Below are 20,351 nucleotides of genomic sequence, written 5' to 3'. Positions count from 1 at the left end.
TCTACACATATAAGCACCTTTTGGGTAAAATTATGCTACTTATGTTGCCGATCGCAAGACAGTGCTACAAATGACGCCAACCAAGCTTTGCAATCACAATCTCATTCACGTTCTCCCTCCCCTAACACTCCTTCTGTCCACTTCATTCTATCTTGTTTCCCGGCTGGTGCTCCAATTTGCACAAATAAATCAAATGAAATTAATTGCGGATCCCCTCTTGAAAAGCCTAAATTACATTGTGAAGGAGACCAGGTGAAAATGAAAAAAAAAAACAAAAAAAAAAAAAAAACACTGCTCTCTTCCTCCGTGGTAATGAATGTAAACTAGCAAGGGCCCCTGTTGCCATTCTTATATCAAATCTGCATTTAGATGGAAATGTTATCACAGGCATATCCCCCAAAAGACTACCTTTTGTTTTCTTTCTTTTCCATCTTTCTGTGTTTTATATTGCTCTTTGTCACCCTTTTTCTAACTAACGCTCACCTGGCTGTTGGGTTATGACAAGGAGAGGAAATATTGAATCTGAATGCCAATACAAGGCAGGAAAATGCTGAAAAAGACACACATATGCTTGGAAAACTCATCCATTATACAACACGTCAGTATGGTGGACTTTGCTAAATGTTAACAGATGATCTTTCATTGACCTCGTCCCTTGTCTTCGCTTGTCTGTGAGAGGGGCAGGCTGTGAGAGGACACACCTTGCGCCTCCTCCGAGAAGCTCTACTTCCAACAGCTTGCAGATAGAAGTCAGATTTTCTTATTTTCTCTCTGCTGGTTCACAGTGGCAGCTACGTGATCGTCACCATTGGCCCATCTGTCTTCGCTTTAGAGGTGCTCTAGAATTATTAAACACAGACGGTAAGCCTTTATGTGCCTGGCACCGAGCTGCACACAGGGCGGTAATGGCATTTTCACTGTAATAGGAATACAATTGCGAACATCTTTCCTTGTTTTCTTTCTTTCTGTCTTTCTTCTATCTTTCTTTTTCTTTCCTTTCTTCCGTGGTGCCTGCGACGGGCTTTCCGACGACAAAGGCTCCTGTGTCTTCAACTTCCCTACATCAAACCAGTCAGACTGCCAGTCAAGAGACAGATCGAGTGCATCCTCTCCTGTCATCACCACTTCACTCTTGCTGCCTGTGTGTCCTGCAGAAGTGTGTGTAGGTCATAAATCATGACAGATGAGCTGTCTGACAGAGGCTTGCTGCTATTAGTTGATCACTGTGTTAAAAAATGACAGCTGATGCGACACAAATAACTGGACTGCAGCAGGCTCGAGTCAAATGGGTTTTTATAATTCTTGGAGTCGGGGTTTGAATCTGGAGCATGATGGATGTGTTTTAATGCGTGAGGGAGGTGTAGGAAAAGAGTTTTAAATTGACTTAATGGAAACACTTTATTTTGTGGGTCTGTAATTTTTCCCAAAAATGCTCCTGGAAAGAAGTATGTAATTTGGTGCTAATCATAGAGAAAATAGAGACAGAGTTCTGGGTAGGACTGTACCTGAATCCGAATTTTCTAAATTGACATTGAGTTGCCAGTTAAGGCCAATCATTTGAATTTTTGGAGTAGTCCACTCAACTTGTTTTTCTACCTATTTATATATAATATACATGGCTGCTGAGCAGTTACAGTCCAGCGCACCTGTAGAGCAGCGACTCACTGTTACAGACATATTTTAGTGTCTTTTCTCATCATCTGTGATGTAAAAAGACCAGATTTCCACACAGTCAAAGAAATAAAAAGTATGTGTTCTGGTCATATTTCAGTAACAAAGTCCTAGTGCACCACTGAATCTGCTTGCATGGCTGCTGACAGCGCTGTCAGCCAAAGTGTTGATCACATTGGAGGTCAATAGAGTCAGCGGTGCCAGTGCCTGGTTCAAAAGTAGTTTAGCCAACTCCACTAACATTCAGCAACGGAGTTCAAAGTGTTGGAGCAGAAAACAGTAATGAGGGAATCACTCTTCCCTCGGTCACACTGCCCTCTATTTCCATTACAATTAGGTTTGTAGTTAGACAACACTAAGCTTGTAAAAGTGTAGTCTGTTGTTTTGTTATTCTGTGTTACTCTGTGTACAATGACGGACAAAGTGACGGATCGAGTGATGATTCGAATCATCAGCGTTTATGGCGTCGCCTTAGCTCTCAGACGGATGTTTGAGTTTAGTTCATTGAGTTGAGTTCAGCACTTTTTGATTTCCGGAGCAACTTGAAAGAGTAGTAACATTTAAATCCAAGAAAATATTCATTAATTTATTTATTATTTATTTATTTTAATGAATTTATTATTGGAAAGCTTACTCCCTTACCATACTATGTATATTGAATTCTATACTTGCCTGCAGACACTTTTTTGCATGTTCAGCCGACCTGCTGTGCACCAACTAAAAGACTCTCTAGAGTAGGTTACACTGGCAGTTAACTGGAATTAAATGGAAATGTATTAAGTGTACACTTTCACCATTTTCACTATAATTAGTATGAAATTACATACTTCTTTCTGGGAAGTTACAGCTTCATTATAAAAGTAAGTTGATCTTATTTTATCATCAAAGGTAAAATCAAGTTCCTGTAGAAATGCTATCAGTAAAAAAAAAACAAAAAACTTAAGTGAAACTTTTTTTAGAACAAGTGGAAAGAAGCTGAATCATTTTTATCTTCCGATATGAATAAAACATCTTAAAAACAGCGGCTTCAAGTGTGGGTTTGTTTTTGTGCGTGCTGATGGTCTGACAAAACTGCTCGCTGTCTTTATTGTTTTGTTTGTAGAGAAATGCATCCTTTTAACAAGACCTTGGAGGACGTATGAAGACAAATGGAAAAAAGACGACAGTGAGAAAATAACATGAACAGAGTAGTGGCTGCTCTTAAACACTGAGACGTTAACGTTTAGCGAGAGAGAGAGAAATATGCTGAGACTGCCCCGACCAAGCCCAAAAATAATAACCATGGCAACAGAGGTACCACAAATGGAAAAAAGGGGGAAAGATCTTCTGATCAGGGCAGAAAACACATGCACACACACCCCCACACACCCCCACACACACACACATTTAACCATGCGCTTTGGGGGTGGCCTCTTCAAAGAGCAGATCTGAGGCTATGTACTGTATAATGTAAATTGAATGAGGGGAGACTGGTTTCCTCTTCTTTTTTCTACTGTGTTTGATCACTGGTCTGTGTTTCACTGCAGTGCAGCCGCCTTTCCCCTACAGGAAGCACACGCAGACTGAAATACGCAAAGAAACACGTACACACAGACATGCAAATAAAGACAAAGTCACACACGTTCAAGTCTACATGCAAGCCATGCCAAGACAGACAGAAAGTTTCCTGTGTGTGTGTGTGTGTGTGTGTGTGTGTGTGTGTGTGTATGTGTGTGTGTGTGTGTGTGTGTGTGTGTGTGTGTGTGTGTGTGCGCACATTCATGTTGCCTGTCTAGGCACAGCAGGTCTGCCAGGCGGACATCACGCAGGGTTTGGAAATGATGTCTCCATGCTGACATTTTCTCTCGCATGTTATGTTCTCGCCCAAAACATCCTTCTTGCCTCCTCCTTCCTTCCTTTATTGTACTCCTCCCCCTCCTCTTCATGATGTCTCCTCTCCATACTTTCCTGTCTTTTCTCATCTTTCTCTGTTTTCTCTTTTCTCAATCCAGCTTTATTTATTATTACTCTTTTCCCACCTATTCCGCCCCTCACACCCTTCTCATGTTACTTTTTCCTTCCTTCCTTTTTTCATTTGTTTTTCAGATGTGTTCCTTTTCACACTTTCCCTCTACCCCACACTTACTGTATGCTCTAATCATCCTTCAAACCTTTTGTGACCCAGACTGCCTCCTCTTGTTGCTCCTCCTCTCTCGCTGATAAACCATCTCACTGCGGCGTTCCTCCCGTGTTAGCTGACTGCTACCAGGCCATGTCAGGCTTCACAGGAACTCCCCCGAGGCTGCTGCCGTGACTAATTTTGCACCTTCTGAAGCATAATGATACATTTATCTCGTGTGGCATGCAGCCAACATCTTAAATTCATAAACGCACGTACACACACACACACACACGCAAACAGGAGCGGTTGTACAAAAGTGCAGGCGTGCTCACACTATCGTCACCGCACACACATGTGCAAAAAGCTCACTCCTAATCTGTCCTCCTCCCCCACATCCCACCCTCTTTCCAATCTCTGGGCTGTCAAGCAAAGTGTCAAGGGGTGAGCTTTAGTGCCAACCCTCCCTGTAGCCCTCTACCTCCCATTGACTATTTCCAGAGTCACTCAGCTGAAAAAAAAGCACAAAAAGAGGGATGGAAGAGAGAGAGAGTGCAGGGACGGGAGACGTTAATGCTCTCAAAAACTAAAATCCTTAGAGTCCGAGGCAAGAAGTGTCTATTTGCATGACATATACACTCTGAAAGGCACATGTGAGTGTGTTATCAGGCTCCTTAGAGGTGTGTGTGTTTGTGGGGGGGGGGGCTGCTTGGCAAGTTGGCTGCAGAAACTACCTGGCAGATGTAACCTGAGGGTTTCCACACATACATATACACACGTAGAGAAAAGACAGAGGACTTGGCTGTATTTTCATCATGTCTCTACCCAGGAATCTGAGCCCTCAGTCACAGAAAGGCCTCAGTGCCAGGTCTGTTGATTTTTTTTTTACCTCCACAGAAGACAGAAACAATACAGCGAAGTGAGGAGCAGACGGTCAGGGAGGCCACTGAGGGGGCGTGCAGTCTGTCCTACATACGCACAAACACGGGCATACACACACAGATACACAGCAGGGAGTACAAGGGCAGTATAGTGAGGGCAAAGAAGGACTCAGGGATGTGAATGCATACTTTCTCCTCTCTGGAATAAACAGATAAAAACAGGCAAATAGATGGAGGATCAGTTGAGCAACCAGATCAGATATGCAGATCAAATTCTTTCCATAAACCCTGCTACATGTTTCCTAATCAAAACTGTCCCTTTCTCTGCAAAATGAGGGGTTTAAAAAACTAGATATGCAAACAAATGCAAAATGTCAAGTCTCTCTCAAGAGTTTGGATAACTTGCTGACACATAATGAGGGGATTAAGATTCTAAACTCCACTATTTTCAACTAAATCAAAGCGAATTTTAATGAGCTCAGCAAATTTATATTAGAAATAAATAGCTGGGAGATTTAACAAAATATCAAAATCGTTTCCCTCTCTCTGAGAGGATGAATGTGAGCTTTGGAGATCTCGGATTTGTTTTTCATCTTTACATCATCTTTCTGCCTCTTCTTGGAAGTGCTGTTGGGGTAATTATGAGCAGATGAAATGAGTGGAATCGCTGGGCTGGTAGCTAAGCTAAGCTGTGAAGGTCTGCCAAATGTTCAAAGATATTAACACTGTCACAGAGAGAAATAGAGAAGGAATAGATGGAGTGAAAGACAAAGAAAATGTCAGTGTAGCTGAAAAGATCTAACAAATTATTCTCATGGCATTACAGATTGCCACTGTGAGCTACCAACCCTAAATTGTGATCACTCCCTCATGGGTTGCTACTCTCACGTTCACTCATTCATGAATGCTCATTTGTTCTCCACAATTTGGCGAACAAGACTGGCGAACAAGACAAAGGCAGACGTGAGGAGATTTTGCAGAAGTGGCAATATTGTGATAAAAACACATGAGTTTAAGAACATACAGATCATACAAATGGATACTTGAGACTTTAAGTATTCTGCACCAATAAAATAGTTTGAATATGTTTTTTTAGAGGATACTGTATCAATGTTTTCTTTGTCGTCAGAACAGCGTTTCTCTACTGGAAGGCTCAGAGTAGAGGGGGGTGACTGCGTGTTGTTTGGCTCCCGGGAGGTGATGTGGGTTTTACTTATCTTTGATTGGAAGGACATGCTTGATTACCTTTATCACACATCACTCTGCCTCCCATCCACTCCCAGTGCTTCCCTCTATGCTGTACAACCCAGGTTTTAAGCAGACATTCATCCCAGTTTAACTGACTGGGGACATCATTTGTCACATCCTGCGCACTGAAGGAGGAGGAGTGTTGACTTATAGACGGTTGTATTTTGATTACAGGAGTTTCACATCCTGATTTTCAGGACAAGTTGCAGATAAAACGTACAATTTAGGATTTAAATACTGATTAATGTTTCATTTTTACTCCTATTAATGATAACTATGAATCATTAAACAGTTAAATTTGAGGTAATCGCTGGAAACTTGGGATGAAATTAAATGAAAAGAGATGTATTCTGTATTCACACGCGCTTTGGTTAAAAAATGAGATACTGGTGAAAGGTTTGGAGTCAGTTGTGTCTGTGCATGTGATTATCTGGAGTCATGTACAGTATATACTGAAAGTCATGTGACTTCCTACAGTTTAATGAGGACTCACCGCAGCCCACAGTTTGAAGCAGAAGGAGGGCCAGCAGGGGCTGCAGTCCACACACAGGAAGTACGCCCTGCATCCTGCTGCACCTGGAGACAGAGATGAAGAGGGAAGGAGGAAATGTGAGCACACAGAGGAAAGTGAAATCAACACGTTGCTTTTGTTAGGTTCTTTTGATCTGTACCGTAGCCTTGGATGAATCACTGGTGGTATCTGCTTTTCACAGGACTTTTGCTGGTAACCGTTTTTCAAGGGCCTCGGGATAGAGGGCTGTCAGTTCATTCTTCATCGAAATTTACTGATATATAACATGGGCGCTGAAGTCTTCTGAAGCTGTTCGAGACTAACTGTGATTAAGTGCTTTTAAGAGCTGTACAAATAAACTTGACTTGATGTGACCATTGTGTTTCATCCCTCTCAAGTATTATTAAAAGAGAATATGGCATTATCTTAACACGTCAGAGACAAGTATTTTTCCCATTTTTTGCTAAGAGCACTTGTCCTTAACCAAATTTAAAAGCCTCATCCAACTGTTTTCTTTGCTGGTTTATACCTACTGCAGAGTGGTTAAACATATCCCAGCATGCTCTGGGGGAGAAGACAGAAAAAGACCAGGCTGAATATGGTAGACTGGCAATTTACCCAGGGTGTTTCACAGAGGCAGATGCTCAATTTATGCCCATGCTCTCCAAAACCACCTGGCTTGCATGTCTTCAGACTGAAAATTACACTAACATGGAGCCAATAGCACTGAACACGAGCCATCATGCACCTAAAGAATGAACTTATTGCTCTTGACTATAATACTGTTATTGTAAAGGTTAGATTTCTCAGTGTTGATATAAAACAATGCCTTCGGAATCAAAATATGAGACTTAAATCTCTGATAGAAAAACTTTATCTGCAGCGTACTTTACAGTGTAAATACAAGCTTGTTTGTATATATGTGGTGTGGGATTAACAGACAATATCAACTCAGCTGTGTGCAGGAAAACAAGAGAATTTTTTTTTCTTTTTTTGCACAGCACTATTCACAACAGGGAGAGATACTGATGCGTTTCAACAATAGCAACAGCCAGATAAGAGCACTAGAGCCAAATCTAACATGATGCACCTCTGGGTGTTGCATACGGCGTGTAGAAAACTCTGCCAGAGCAGAAAAATATCAAAGCGACGTAGATGCTGTCACATTAAACGCAGAAAAAATATCTATTTGAGAGGCAGGTTGACAGGAGACATTTATGGTATGTCTGCATAGGTTTATTTGGACAGACGCATTTTTTTTTTTTTTGTAACTGGGGAATTTTGTTGTAGTCTCACACATGCTGGCTTAGTTTCAGTTTAATACTTAAAGAAAAGTGACGATGTGGAGCATAAAAAAGTACATTCTGAAGCGACTATCTCAGAGTAAATCATGATTTATTTATTTTTTTGGCCAAAATGTCCTCAGTGTAAAAAAAACCCTCATATATTTATTGGAAACTTGTCATAAAAAAGTCATAATGCTGTTTTGGTTTTTACTAAGGACAACAACTGATGTCAGAGGTGTTAAGAAAGTTCATATACTGTATATATATATATATATATATATATATATGACAGCAAAACACTTTACTTTGCATGAAATACTGAGTCAATTGCAGTTTGGTTTCATGCTGGTTGAATCTGCATTACTTGCTTTGGTAACACACTTACACTTACTTCTCTCTTTCCTCTGTCCAGTTGATCAATAGCAGCTACTCATGTGTGCTCCCAGGGTCAGAGCTGTTTACTGTGACCAAGCCATTATATTTCTCCCTTTTATTTTCTCCACTCATCATCTCTCTAGCACACTTACTCTCGCTATTGATTTCTCCTTCTCTTTTCCTGGTGCTTTCTTTTGCCTCCCCTTACATTTTACATTTAGGCATTTACTGTAGCCCACAAAGGGCAACGGCAGAATAACCTTTTCTTCTTCTTTCTTTTTTTCTTACCACACCCCATTTCACCCATCCTCTCTCCTTTGCGTCTTCCAGGAGCACAGCGGTGGCTCATTTTAAGGCTTTGGCCTCTGTGTTGCCAATATTGTGCTTTCCTTTACCCTTTTCTTATTGCAATGCAAGGTTATCTCTCCACTGCGTCTCCACAATATTGCAGGATTTGTGCAGAATTCTAGGATAAAGTGTGTGTGTGTGTGTGTGTGCTCAAGCTGGCATGGGACAGGCAACATGCTGCGGGTGTTCTTTCAAAACATCAACTCTCTCCGGTCAGACCTGACATTACACACCCACATAGAGTCTAAATTCAGCTGCAGATACAATGCCCTGCCCAGAGTTTGCAACATGTTGGAGGATGTACAATGCATCTGCGCTGCATTATTAGGATACATAGAGTTTTATGTTACAGAGGCTTAACTCAACTTAAGGAATTTTCATTGTCTTCTACCCTTTAGTGCTGTTTGACAAACTAACTCCCCCCGACCTACGCTGAATGATCTCCTACTCAAAGTCAGTATAACCGCTCCTGCTGTGTGTGTAATACCAGCCGGAGAGATCCAGCCAGATCTCAAGATGTCAGGCGGGTGCACTGTTCCCTATCCAGCCTGTCAAAGACACCGTACTGGACAGACTGCTAGACGGTTACAAAGAGACAGGCGGACAAAAAGACAGACAGACACTCAAGAAATATACAGAGCCGAGCTGATGCATTTTGTTTCCTGTTCTCAAAGACCTTTACAGGGTCCAAATCAGTCTTTTATGGAGCATGACAGGTCCAACACATCTGTCATCTCTTCTTAATCTCATTTTCTACCTTATTCTGTTTATCTATATTTGGATAAATTTACTTACCAATCTACATCTGCCACTATATGTATCCGTGACATACAGAAGTCTCTTTTTGTGTCTTTTTCTCAAGTGTTCTTTTCTTTTCTTTTCAATCACTCTTTTCCTTACCATGCTGCATTATTAAGAAGGCTCATTAATCACTCAGACGACCTGTCTGTCACTCCATCACAGCACACTGCTGTTGTTTCTGCAGCACACGTATTCATACACACAATAGCGCTGGTTTCTCAAGGGGGAGTTAGTCCCATCACAATGTCTGTGTAAAAGTTCCTTAGGGTGAAAAATGAGGCTGCCCTTCGAGTGACAAAAGGCTGTTTTCCTTCCAGGAGGATATTACCAAGGTTTTAGCAGGCGACTTGTCACATTGTGTCATACATAAATGGCTTTGGTGGTTGACATTTTCTGCACAAACGGGGGGTTCAGTTCTGTGTTTGCACCTGTTTTATGTAGCATGCATCATCCTTGGGCGGTTTTCTTTTGTTGCCCAGGAGTTATGAAAGCACCTAAATGAAAACAATGGATTCAGCAAGTGGCTATATTACACCTTATGGAACCTGGATGAGGTGGAACAGCAGGACACCAGGTTCTCCAAAACATTAGAGACATAGGGAAGAAAGGTAAAGACAAGAGGTGCTAAGTGGAAGAAAGATGGAGAGAAACAGGTGGGGGTAAGTTGAGAGGAAAAGGGGAGTAAAAAGAAGAGGAAGTACGGCATAGAGTGTGCGAAAAAGACAGATAGTGAGAGACAGAGAGACAGAAAGAGAGGTACGGAGAAAAGCCAAGCTTATTTCAGCCCCACTCAAATGCCAAGCCTGAGTGGATGACGGGGAACTTGAATCTTAAGCAGCCATAAATTTCCCCTGATGCTTTGCTAGGCCTGCGCTGTACGTATACGCTTGGAAGGGAACGGGAGCCGGTAGACCAGTGTGAGGGAAAATGGCAGGCCTCCCAAAAACAAGAAATTGCCATCAGATTCAGACCCAACCATACGGGCTTAAGCACATAACGCAAGCCAGAGATAGTTTCATTCCATCACACACACACACACACACACCTGCACACACACACACACCTAGTGTACGCTGAAGCAATAACATTTTCCTCACTGCCTGAGAGGCTGAAGAAGAAGACGCAGGTTATGAGGGAGGAGAAGTTGCAACAGCTCTGCATTATAATGAAGTCTGCCATATTATGGAAATTGAATATGCAGTGTACAAAATACCTATGGGAATGCAAATGTACCTGTGTGCTTAGAGTGTGAATGACATGGACAGATGCTTGTGTGAGTGTTGAGCACACACATGCATGCATGCGCAGGATATAAACTCATTAGTGCATACATCTGTGCATTCATCTCAACTCTAGACACACTTGAATGCTTTTTGTAGATTGATTTTCCTTCTTATTGTGCGGTATTTTGTTTTTATTTTAATACCATTGTGTTATTATTATTGCTTTTTTTGTATTATATTGCTATTGATGCATTTTTATTCAGTGTAAGGCGCTTTGTAATTGCTATTTTGAAAGGCACCACACAAATACAGATTAGCAACTCGTGCTCACATGAAAAGGTGCAGTTAATCAGGAGTTGTGCAAAGAGGTATGGAGGGATGAAAGGGGGGAAAGAAGAGGGAATAAAAGCAAAATTGAGACTGTGCTTGTTCCAGCGTTATCGCTAGAGAGCTGAAAAGTGCTGTCAATTAAAATGAAGTGTATCACTGCACTGCACAGTCTGCACATACCCGAACCCACACATAGTGCATTACAGGCTTCTAAGAAGTGCTTGCAGCGTCATGAGAGTGTGTATTTAGATTCTTTTCTGCTGTCACTTTTCAAATAAACATGATGGTCCAAAAAGGAAAGGAAGAGAGTGTGCACCACACAATGCTGACCAGGCTCCACCACACAAAGTAGGGGTGATATTGCTGAGCACCCTGATGGAACAGAGTGGGGAGAAAAGCTTCAGGGCTGCCCAGAATTATATAGAAACCTATTACTTACAGCTGAAAGCCACCCAGGTCTCCCTTATTCATGTGATGTACCCACCTACTGTCCAGCAGCCAACAGCCAGACACCCTGTTAAGGAGTATCACACTCTTTCTTTCCGTGAAACATATTACATCGCTGTCTTTGTCCAGAAAAGGCGAGCTCATCCTACAGTAGATGTGAATAAGAAAGGGGCAAGAGCGAGGGACGGTTAGAGAGAGAAGGGAAATGATAGGGAGAAAGAGGAAGATACTCTATTGAGAGAAGAAAAACGAAGGAAGGAAGGAGCGAGGTAAAAAAAGGGGTAGAGAGAGAGGGATGGATAGAGAGAAAGATTCCTCTGAAAAATGAGGTGACAGAAAGCTTTTTACGTGGAGGAAGAGTGGCCAGGCAATTTTCAAATGTCTGAGACTTCTCATTTGCCGAGCTGCAAAGCTACTTTATACGGTGGCAAATATTAAACTTGTTCTGGGCACATCAAGGTCCCCTTGGCCGCCTGCTTGTCTTCGCCTAGAATATAAATGTGGCTTCAGCCGAGGGTACAAGGAAAAAATAGTTTCGACACCCTGTACACAAGAGTTTAAAAAAGGCAGAGTAGTAAGTACCTTCAAAGTTCTTGCGGACAAAAGACCGTCTATGTCTACACATATGTTTATGTGGGTGGTATTTTTGGATATACATATAAAGGCTGCAACTGATCAATTATTTTTTTGATTTGTCAATTAATTGTTTAATCTATAGAAGTACTGAATGTATGAAAAATGCCATTACAAGTTCCCAGTCAATCAAGGCCATCAATTGTCGTTTTCTAAGCTTGAACAAGCGAATGTTTGGCATTTTTGTTTCTCCAACTTTGTTAAGTGATTTTCTTTAGACCAACTAATTGATTCAGTGACTTATTTTCATGATTTTATTTCACACTAAATAAATGAAGCTGTTGCCCTTTCTGAATCAAGCAAAACAGGATGTGTCTGAGAAAAAAACTAACTGCAACGTGGGAGTTTAATTACAATACTGTAAAAATCATATACATTGAAATAAAATGATAGACAGTCAACAGAGACTGTGACTAAATATTGTCAAATCTAAGACACCCACCGGTGTTAAAGCTGGACTAATATAATTACAGGGGACGTGACAACTCTAAGATATATTGGCACTATCTCTGTCGTGGTTGTTTCTTAATCAATATTTTTCACACATATTGTAGAACGTACACATAAAGACACACAGCTAAAGCATGAAAACAATATATTGTAAAGACACCTTCTTTTATCTCTGTATTAATGTAGTTAGGTTCCTCCAGTCAGAGCGATGGATCCTGTCCTTAACTGACCAGCTACAACCACATCCTTCTAAGCCCACCTACCACCATACACACAGGCTCAAACATATTTTTGTATACAGCTGTACATAGCTGTGGTAGGAGGATGTTATCAGTTTATTACAGGAGCGGGACATATTTTCCTTCTTTCACACTTTTGTGACAGAGTGTCTTCTCTGTTCTGTTTCTTTTCTGTCTCGCTCCACTCCAGCCCATACATCTCTGTGTTTCCACTCTCTCTCTCTCTCTGCCTTACTGTGTCTCTCTGTTTTTGTCTGTTGGCAGGATCTGGAAATGTATGGGATACAGTAAATCCTCGTGGTTGACTGCAGGCCGTAAAGACTCCTCGGTTAATCAAAGTCAGCGGTGCAAGGGACACTGAATCATTCTAGGGCAAAGGCCTGATAGCCAGTCAGTAAACTCACGGTATCAGACCCAGCCCCAGATCCCTCGTCAAAATTAATACAGAGGCGGTTTATAGATCAGCAGGTGAAGATCGCACTGTGTGAGTAGTATCATAAGTTGTGACATGAATCTGGCTCGTGACCTGTGGCCGTGTACTCATATAGTTTTTAGGACGTGAGAGTAGGGTTAAGAGATACGTTTTTGTCTTTCAGTGGTACCTATCATGATGAGGTGATCATGTGTTATTGTTTTACAAAATTCAGCTGTTAAACTAAAGATTTCAAGCAGAGTGAGATTAAGTTACTGAAGGTTTTGTCTGATGTATCACACAATGGTGGAATAAAGTTAATTGCAATTTGAATACATTTGCCAAATTTTGATATGTATTGACATTGGACATGTTGTTTCCAATGTCCATAATAAGTCAAAAAAGGTCAGAAATGTAACACCTATTACTGCCTATAAGACTCACCATAGGAATATATACTGCCTGAGCTAAAAACGACGAATAATCAATCCTCTTTCCCGATACATTCCCTCCCTTTTTGCACTCCTCCAACCCCCCTCTTCATGCCATCCAGCCACATGGAGAGTCCAGACTAATTAACAGAGGGATGAGAGCTGCTTGTCGTTTAGGGAACTCATCTAATCTCCTGTATTTTCCCGAGGATGTGGACAACCAGCCCGGGAGATGAGGGGGAGGGAGGGAAGGAGGGAGGGAGAGGAAGGTTGAAAACGAGTGAGATTGATAGTATGTGGCAAATTACAGAGATATGTAGTCAAAAATACCCCCATATGACACCCAGTCAGTGTGTGTGTGTGTGTGTGTGTGTGTGTGCATGTTTAGCTGTGTGTCTTTTTCCTCTCCTGTCCAATATCTCAGCTCTTCAAGTTCCAAATTCCTTCCAATCTTCTTTTATATTGCTCATTAAATCATCTCACAAACAGACTACACACTGGGAGGCATATGTGTCTGTGGCCTCTTTGTCCTTAACACACACACACACACACACACACACACACACACACACACACACACACACACACACACACACACACACACACACACACACACACACACACACACACACACACATAGACCTAGGTTTACTTAAGTCACTTTTGGGGTATTGACATAGACTTACATTCATTTCCTGGAGACCTAATCCTAATCCTTACCCTTATTTAAAGGGTGGTTCCTTTTTTGTTGTTGAGGTTTTTATATCATTCTGTAGCTTCCCAGCAATGTCAAATATGTATTCAAATCTGCAAAATGCCATTGTCCTAAGCCCCTCTAAACACTTTTTCCTATGTGACCTGACGTGAGTTTTTGCATGATGACGTTGCCATATATAAACCGATATAACACCCCCTAGCCTGCCTAGCCAGTAGCCACAGAGACAGACTGAGCACTCGCTGTTGCTGCTGCTTTGCTAAATGTGCTAACAGACACACACAGACGGAGCACTCACTGTTACTGCTGCTCAAAGTTAAAAATTAAAATCTCCTCCCGCCAGTGAACGGCTCCGGATCAGAGCAGAATCCGGTGTGACTCGCGGGTGTTATTTGTCCCAGGTGCCAGCTCTACTCCCGGCTCTCTCTTCCAGAGCTCCCGGCACTCAGCAGCTGTCCCTCCGCTCCGTCCGGTGCATTTTTAAACATCTCAGACACCCAGACTCAACGCTGCAACATCGCTTATAGTATATCTGGACAATTTTTTTCGTACATACAGCAAGCGAGTATGTCAGGAAGACACTGTCAGCAAACTGTGTGTGTGTGTGTATGGGGGGAACGCAGGTAAAGTCATCCTTTAACCTAAGCCTAACCTCAACCACTGATCCAAAAATCAGCATTTCACCAATTGGGAACACGGCTTTTGTCCCCAATTGTACAAGCCGTCCCCAATCAACTGGTCTGAAGTCTGGTGTATGTCCCTGAAAGTGACTTAAGTCATACCAAACGCACACACACACACACACACACACACAGAGCCCAGTGGCGGGGGTAATCTGCTGCTTTGATGGGCAGTTAAATCAGTCTGCATCTCATCAGAATCACAGTCAGTGACTGCCAGATACAGGCATCCATCTGAGACACATAGCCACACACACACACACACACACACACACATACAAACAAATCATCAAGTCACCAGGATGCAGACAGACAGATGGTGGGTTTGTATCATGTTCGTGAGGACAGGATATACAGTACCATTCAAAAGTTTGGATACACTTTCCCATTTCCTTTAATGGGAAAGTGTGTCCAAACTTTTGACTGGTACTGTATGTGTGTGCTGAGTCCCATCCTCTGCTGTGGCCACCTAAGAAGGTGCCAGACTGGACTGTGTCCTGTTACCTTGAGTATAATAGCTACTGGCTGACTGACAGTAAACAGCCAAACACTCTGGCTCCCAGGCTGACACAATGTCAGAAGGGAAGTTGTGGTTAAAAAAATCATGTCTGGTTAAAGGTTGGATGCATAAGAATTGGCCAGAATTTTAGTTTACAATATTCCAAAGTTAAGAAATAACGGTTTTGACATTATGTCAAAAACCTATATGTATTGTGTTGCAGAGATATCTACTGAGGTTAGCATGCTAACCAGCTATCTCCGGCCCCAGCCTGTACTGTCTCGTAATACCACTTTGTACCTCAAGAGCGATAGTGAATCACTGTACCGTCCAGTCTGCCCTCAGTCCAAGAGAGGAAGAAGTAGCAGCACTGGCAGTGATGGTGGAACCAGGCTGAATGCTGTTGAAATTTTCGATGTAGGACTGTTAATAAGTCACTTTATTAAGTTTCAATATTTTTTCAGGAAAGAAAGTAACCATGTAGATTCCCAATATGTGGTCAGTTTATCCAAATAACGCCTGTTTGGAAAGTTGCACCTATGTTGTTGGAGCAGCTGTCACCTGCTGCAGATGCTGGCTGGGGAGACATCAGCTTGTCATGTCAGCTGATCCAACGAACTGCACTGGGTTGCACCATCTATGTGAGAGCTGGCATGAGCCATTTGCATTGTAGCACATCGTGGTGAGCTGGATCGATATTGAAATATATCCGATTGGGTCTTTATTGGATTACTGTGTTGCAAAATGGAAGCAATTACACATTACACTGTAACTGTAATACCCTGTAAAGAGTAAGCTTTACATTATATTCAGTGAGTGACAATTGTGGTGGGGTGATGCATTTGGGGGGAAGGGTGGGGGGAGTGGCTGGGGATGAAATGCTGCCCCCTATTTGTTTGGATCAGGTGGCCAGTTCTTACACATTGAACCTTTAAAACAAATGTATGCAAAATTCAAATAGAGACAGAAAAATGAAGACAGTGACCTGCAAAAGGCTAGAAACAACACTAAGAATGCTAATGTTAGCATGCTGACATTCTCACAATAACAATACTAATATATTGACATTTAGCAGGTATAATATTTACCATGTTCACCATCTTAGTTCAGCATCTTGCTAATTAGCTATTTACTAATTAGCCTGACACAACGAGTACAGCTGAGGCTGATGGGAATGCCATTAGTTTTGCTGGTATTTGGTTATAAACAACAAATTAAATGACAAACTGGACTGACTCACTGACACTTGCCATCCCTAAAACTCATATTTGGTTAAACCAATTATGTGCTAAATTCAAATAAAGGCAGACAAGTGAAGACAGTGAACGCTAAAAGATGATATGTAAGAATGTGTGTCTGAGAGTACACCCGGCATTCCTGAAAAATTAATGAGCAGTGTCTGTGAATGCTGAATGAAAATAGTTATAATATCATACTTGATATTCATCTAATTAAAACTTTTTATTGTGCTTTATAAAACACATTCTCTTAATACTGAAGGTCTGCAACAAATGAGAAGATTAATCGATATTTAAATAGACAATGTGAATGCTCAGCAGATGTTACATTACATTTTACAAAAAAAGAGATTCACTTTCAATTATCTGAGATGATAATATCTGCAGTAAGAAGTACATTGTGATTCTACCTCTGCTTGTTTTTTAATCTATAATCTCTACTGAACAATTCATATTGACTTTATCCTATTATACATAGAATAAATGAGTGAATCATGGGGAGAATGTGCAGTGAGATGTGACCAAAGGATTTTAGTGGTGGAAAGGTAGAATGGAGGTAATCTCAGCCTATAAATGAAGCCAAGGAGGCAGAGAAGAAGTAAGGAGAGCGGCTTAACAGGTAGAGGTATTGACAGGCAAATCAAGCGAGAGAGGAGTGACTGAGATTAGTGATTAGACATTGGCAATGGATCAACTTTGACCAAATGTACCAGATTGTGGATATAAGGGAATGGCATAGGAAGACATTGGAGTTCGGAGAGAAAATTGTCAGAGAAGGAGGTTTTAAAAACTGATGAGAGAGAGAGACAAGATGAGGAGCATCAAAGTACGCTGAATAAATTGAGCAGAAATTGGAATTGGGAGCGAACCATGGCCGGAGAAAAGAAAACCTGATTTTGACAGAGGAGACGGGAGAGTGAGAAAGAAACAGTGTGAAGGAGAAAGACTGCACTGTGATAACCGTGTGGGAAAAAAAGAATCGAAGTGTGAGAATGAAAGAGGAGGAAATCAAATGCGCAAAGCACTAAGAAAAGAAATGCCGCGGGAAAAAGGGAGGGTGAATAGAAAGCAGCGTGCTGATAGTGACAGTAGCTTTAGTGTGCTCTGTACTTATTAAATAATCACTCTTAGAATGGCTAATGAGTCATGAAAGTCTGCAGATGTTTCCAGTCTCCCGTCAGGAGCAACAAAAGAGAGAGTGTTGTTGAAGTGTAAATAAGGAGGGTGAGGAAGGTGTGAGATGCTGATGGGAGAGCAGCTATGGGAGATGCAGAGGAGAGGAATGACAGTTAGGGCACCTTTGTGAAAAAGAAGATAACACGAGAGATCGAGGAAGGGGGAGTGGGATAGAGAGCGAGAGAGACGGGAGAGGGGTTTGATGGTGCAGCCTGGCTATTTCCAGCTTTATTGCTAAGCTCAGTCCGAGCACGATTCCCTGGTCTGAGATGGAGACAGACTGGGATCCCCTTGGTATATCGATTCTCAGGCACACTCATTTGGGAGAATCAGAATTGATGAGACCTGCCTAAGGCCAAGGTTTATTTACTTATTTATCTGGTGCCTGCTCTGGCCCTATCTGTCTGAGAATATGGGCTACCTGCTGGGGCCCAGCAGCTCGCTATGTCCAGGCGTGACAACTAATTTGAAGGCATGTGTGTGGGAGAGTGGTGGAGAGAGATACTGAGCATGCAGCGGGCCACCTACACCGCGCACAAGCTCCATAAATCAAGACGAGACAGCCAACACAAATTGACATTTCACAGAGGGGCGTAGTTTCATTTGAGGTGCACTTGATTGTTAGTTTTAGGCTGTTTTTGCGATGTCATTATGAGTCAGTCAGCCTGCTACCAGAGGGATCAATTTAAAACAAGCTACGTGCTTTGCTCCCTGCTGCAAAGTTTACGTTTTTTAAAATTACACCCTGTCATCACTCTAGTTTGTAATCCACGATGGAGATTTCCAGAGGCTTCTTCTAACTTTGTCTCATGAGTGAGGATACTTTTAAGTTTGTGCCTTTATCTGGTGACTAGAAAGGCAAAAAAAACCCATAGCCCCTGTTCAAAGTAAACAAGTGTTTCCAAGCATCTTGTATAAAGGTTTTTCCTCAATGAAATTCCTCATATCTCCCAGCCAGACAGTGTGTTTCCTTGCAACTATTATCTCTGTCTCATCCCTCCCAATCCTCCCTCCCCTCGTCGCCGCCCCAATCTTGTAAGCTACACACACTCCCTGATAATTGGATTTGAACAGACAGTTCAAACGGCGGCATAAAATAATTAGCGACAAAACTCAGAATCAATCTCAAGCATGGCGATCATCTTCCTGGCTTGGCAGGTCTCACTGAGGGTGAGGATATCAGTTTTACACAGTTTGAAGCTTTTTGAGCACCTGCAAACACAAACACATACACACACACACACACACGTGCAGCTGTGATGGATGTGTGATGTGACGAATCACTGGGCATTCTCATATTTAGCTGAGCGAGACAGTACATACGTGTCAGTAAATGCGCGCACGTGTTTGTGTGCAGCCGTGCGCATTCAATTTGTGTTTGCTTTCTGATCTGGACAAATATACAGTATGTGTGTGTATTGGCAGTGATGAGAAGCCCTTCGAGTGTGAACCAGATGTAGCGGAGCATCGATATCCACCCCCCCTCCTGCCCCCCCTTCTTCCCCCATCTCTTGAGACAGGAACAAAGAGGCCAGACTACATCAGGCAGGCCTTTGATCAGCTCAGCTCTATCGTGTTCCTAATTGACAGCCCTCGGAACCCGGATGCTTCCACTGCAACATGCACACATAAAAAGTCCTCCGATATATTATATGGCCTTTGTATTTCTTTTTCACAACAGGCAGTTGCTCACAACACGTCCTTGTGGTTGTCCTTGTAAAAATCTGTAGGGGCGTCCCACTGCATGAAGAGTTATAAATATAAACTACCTTACATACCTATATTGTTTTTGAAATATTCCATGCAGCACATTAAGAGTTTTGGGCAAAGTTTAAGGCTGTCGCTAGAGCGCTACACACTTACAATTACCCAAGTGGCCTTATCACCTGAGTTAATGTAATGAAACAGATTAGTACCTGCAGCCTAACACTTGACCAGGGAAAATTAGAGCCAGCCATAAAGTGATTATTCATCTCCACTGAACCCACCTTCAGAAGAAAAGTCAAGGAAAAAAAAAATTTAAGGCGCTCCAGCCCTGAATATAAAGTAATAAAGTGATTTAGTTTCTACTACTGCTTTATTGGAAGCAAATTAACTGCTTTACAGTGGAGAACAGTGTTAGCAGCCTGTAAATTTGATCACATTTATTATATTTTGCCCTGCTGAAGAGAAGAAGTGGAGAATTTTTACTCTGTGAGCTGACTAAATGAGAATGATTTCAGTGTCGCAGAGCTAAACCAATTCACTCAGAAATGCTGTTTCTTGTTGAGTCAACAGCGTCACTGTTTTCCCAATAAGACTTCACACCACATGAACACACACATACACACAGGTCCCACAGAGGAGTGCACAGCTGCTGAGTTTCTAATTTATAACAATATAAACCCGAAGAAAATGAAAAAGAAGGTTAATTGTGTTAATTGTGCATTACAGTCACGCATTTTTAATTCAGAAAGTCGTTGGTGACAAGCTGCCATTTATGCTAAAATGTGACTTGTTCCTCTAATCTTGTTTGATAATAGCTTAATGGTTCTTATTGTTGTTCAACAGCATTGGTTCTGGAGTGCAGAGCTATTAGCCTGTCATATATCAAGCCCTCAGTGTCATGCGTAATGGCTAAGTGTTTTGAACCAACTAGCTCACAGCAGCATGAATCTTC

At 41.9% G+C, this 20,351-nt stretch overlaps 1 protein-coding gene across 7 annotated transcripts in view; it reads right to left on the bottom strand.

Annotated features, from left to right (window-relative positions):
* Positions 1-20,351, bottom strand: part of ncanb (neurocan b) — a 182,137-nt gene that overhangs the window by 111,229 nt on the left and 50,557 nt on the right. For 6 of the 7 annotated variants that reach the window (XM_044362515.1, XM_044362520.1, XM_044362521.1 and 3 more), the window contains exon 3: positions 6,392-6,474. In XM_044362515.1, coding sequence (XP_044218450.1) covers positions 6,392-6,464 — 73 coding nt within the window. In that variant the 5' untranslated portion in view covers positions 6,465-6,474. Of the gene's footprint in view, positions 1-6,391; positions 6,475-6,569; positions 6,638-20,351 lie in introns of those variants that run through there. The other variant, XM_044362518.1, reaches the window with a different exon arrangement.

The sequence above is a fragment of the Thunnus albacares genome, chromosome 9 (genome assembly GCF_914725855.1).
Source record: "Thunnus albacares chromosome 9, fThuAlb1.1, whole genome shotgun sequence".
Classification (NCBI taxonomy): Eukaryota; Metazoa; Chordata; class Actinopteri; order Scombriformes; family Scombridae; genus Thunnus; species Thunnus albacares.
Note: the sequence above shows the minus strand (reverse complement) of the source record. Positions and strands in the feature narration are given on the sequence as shown.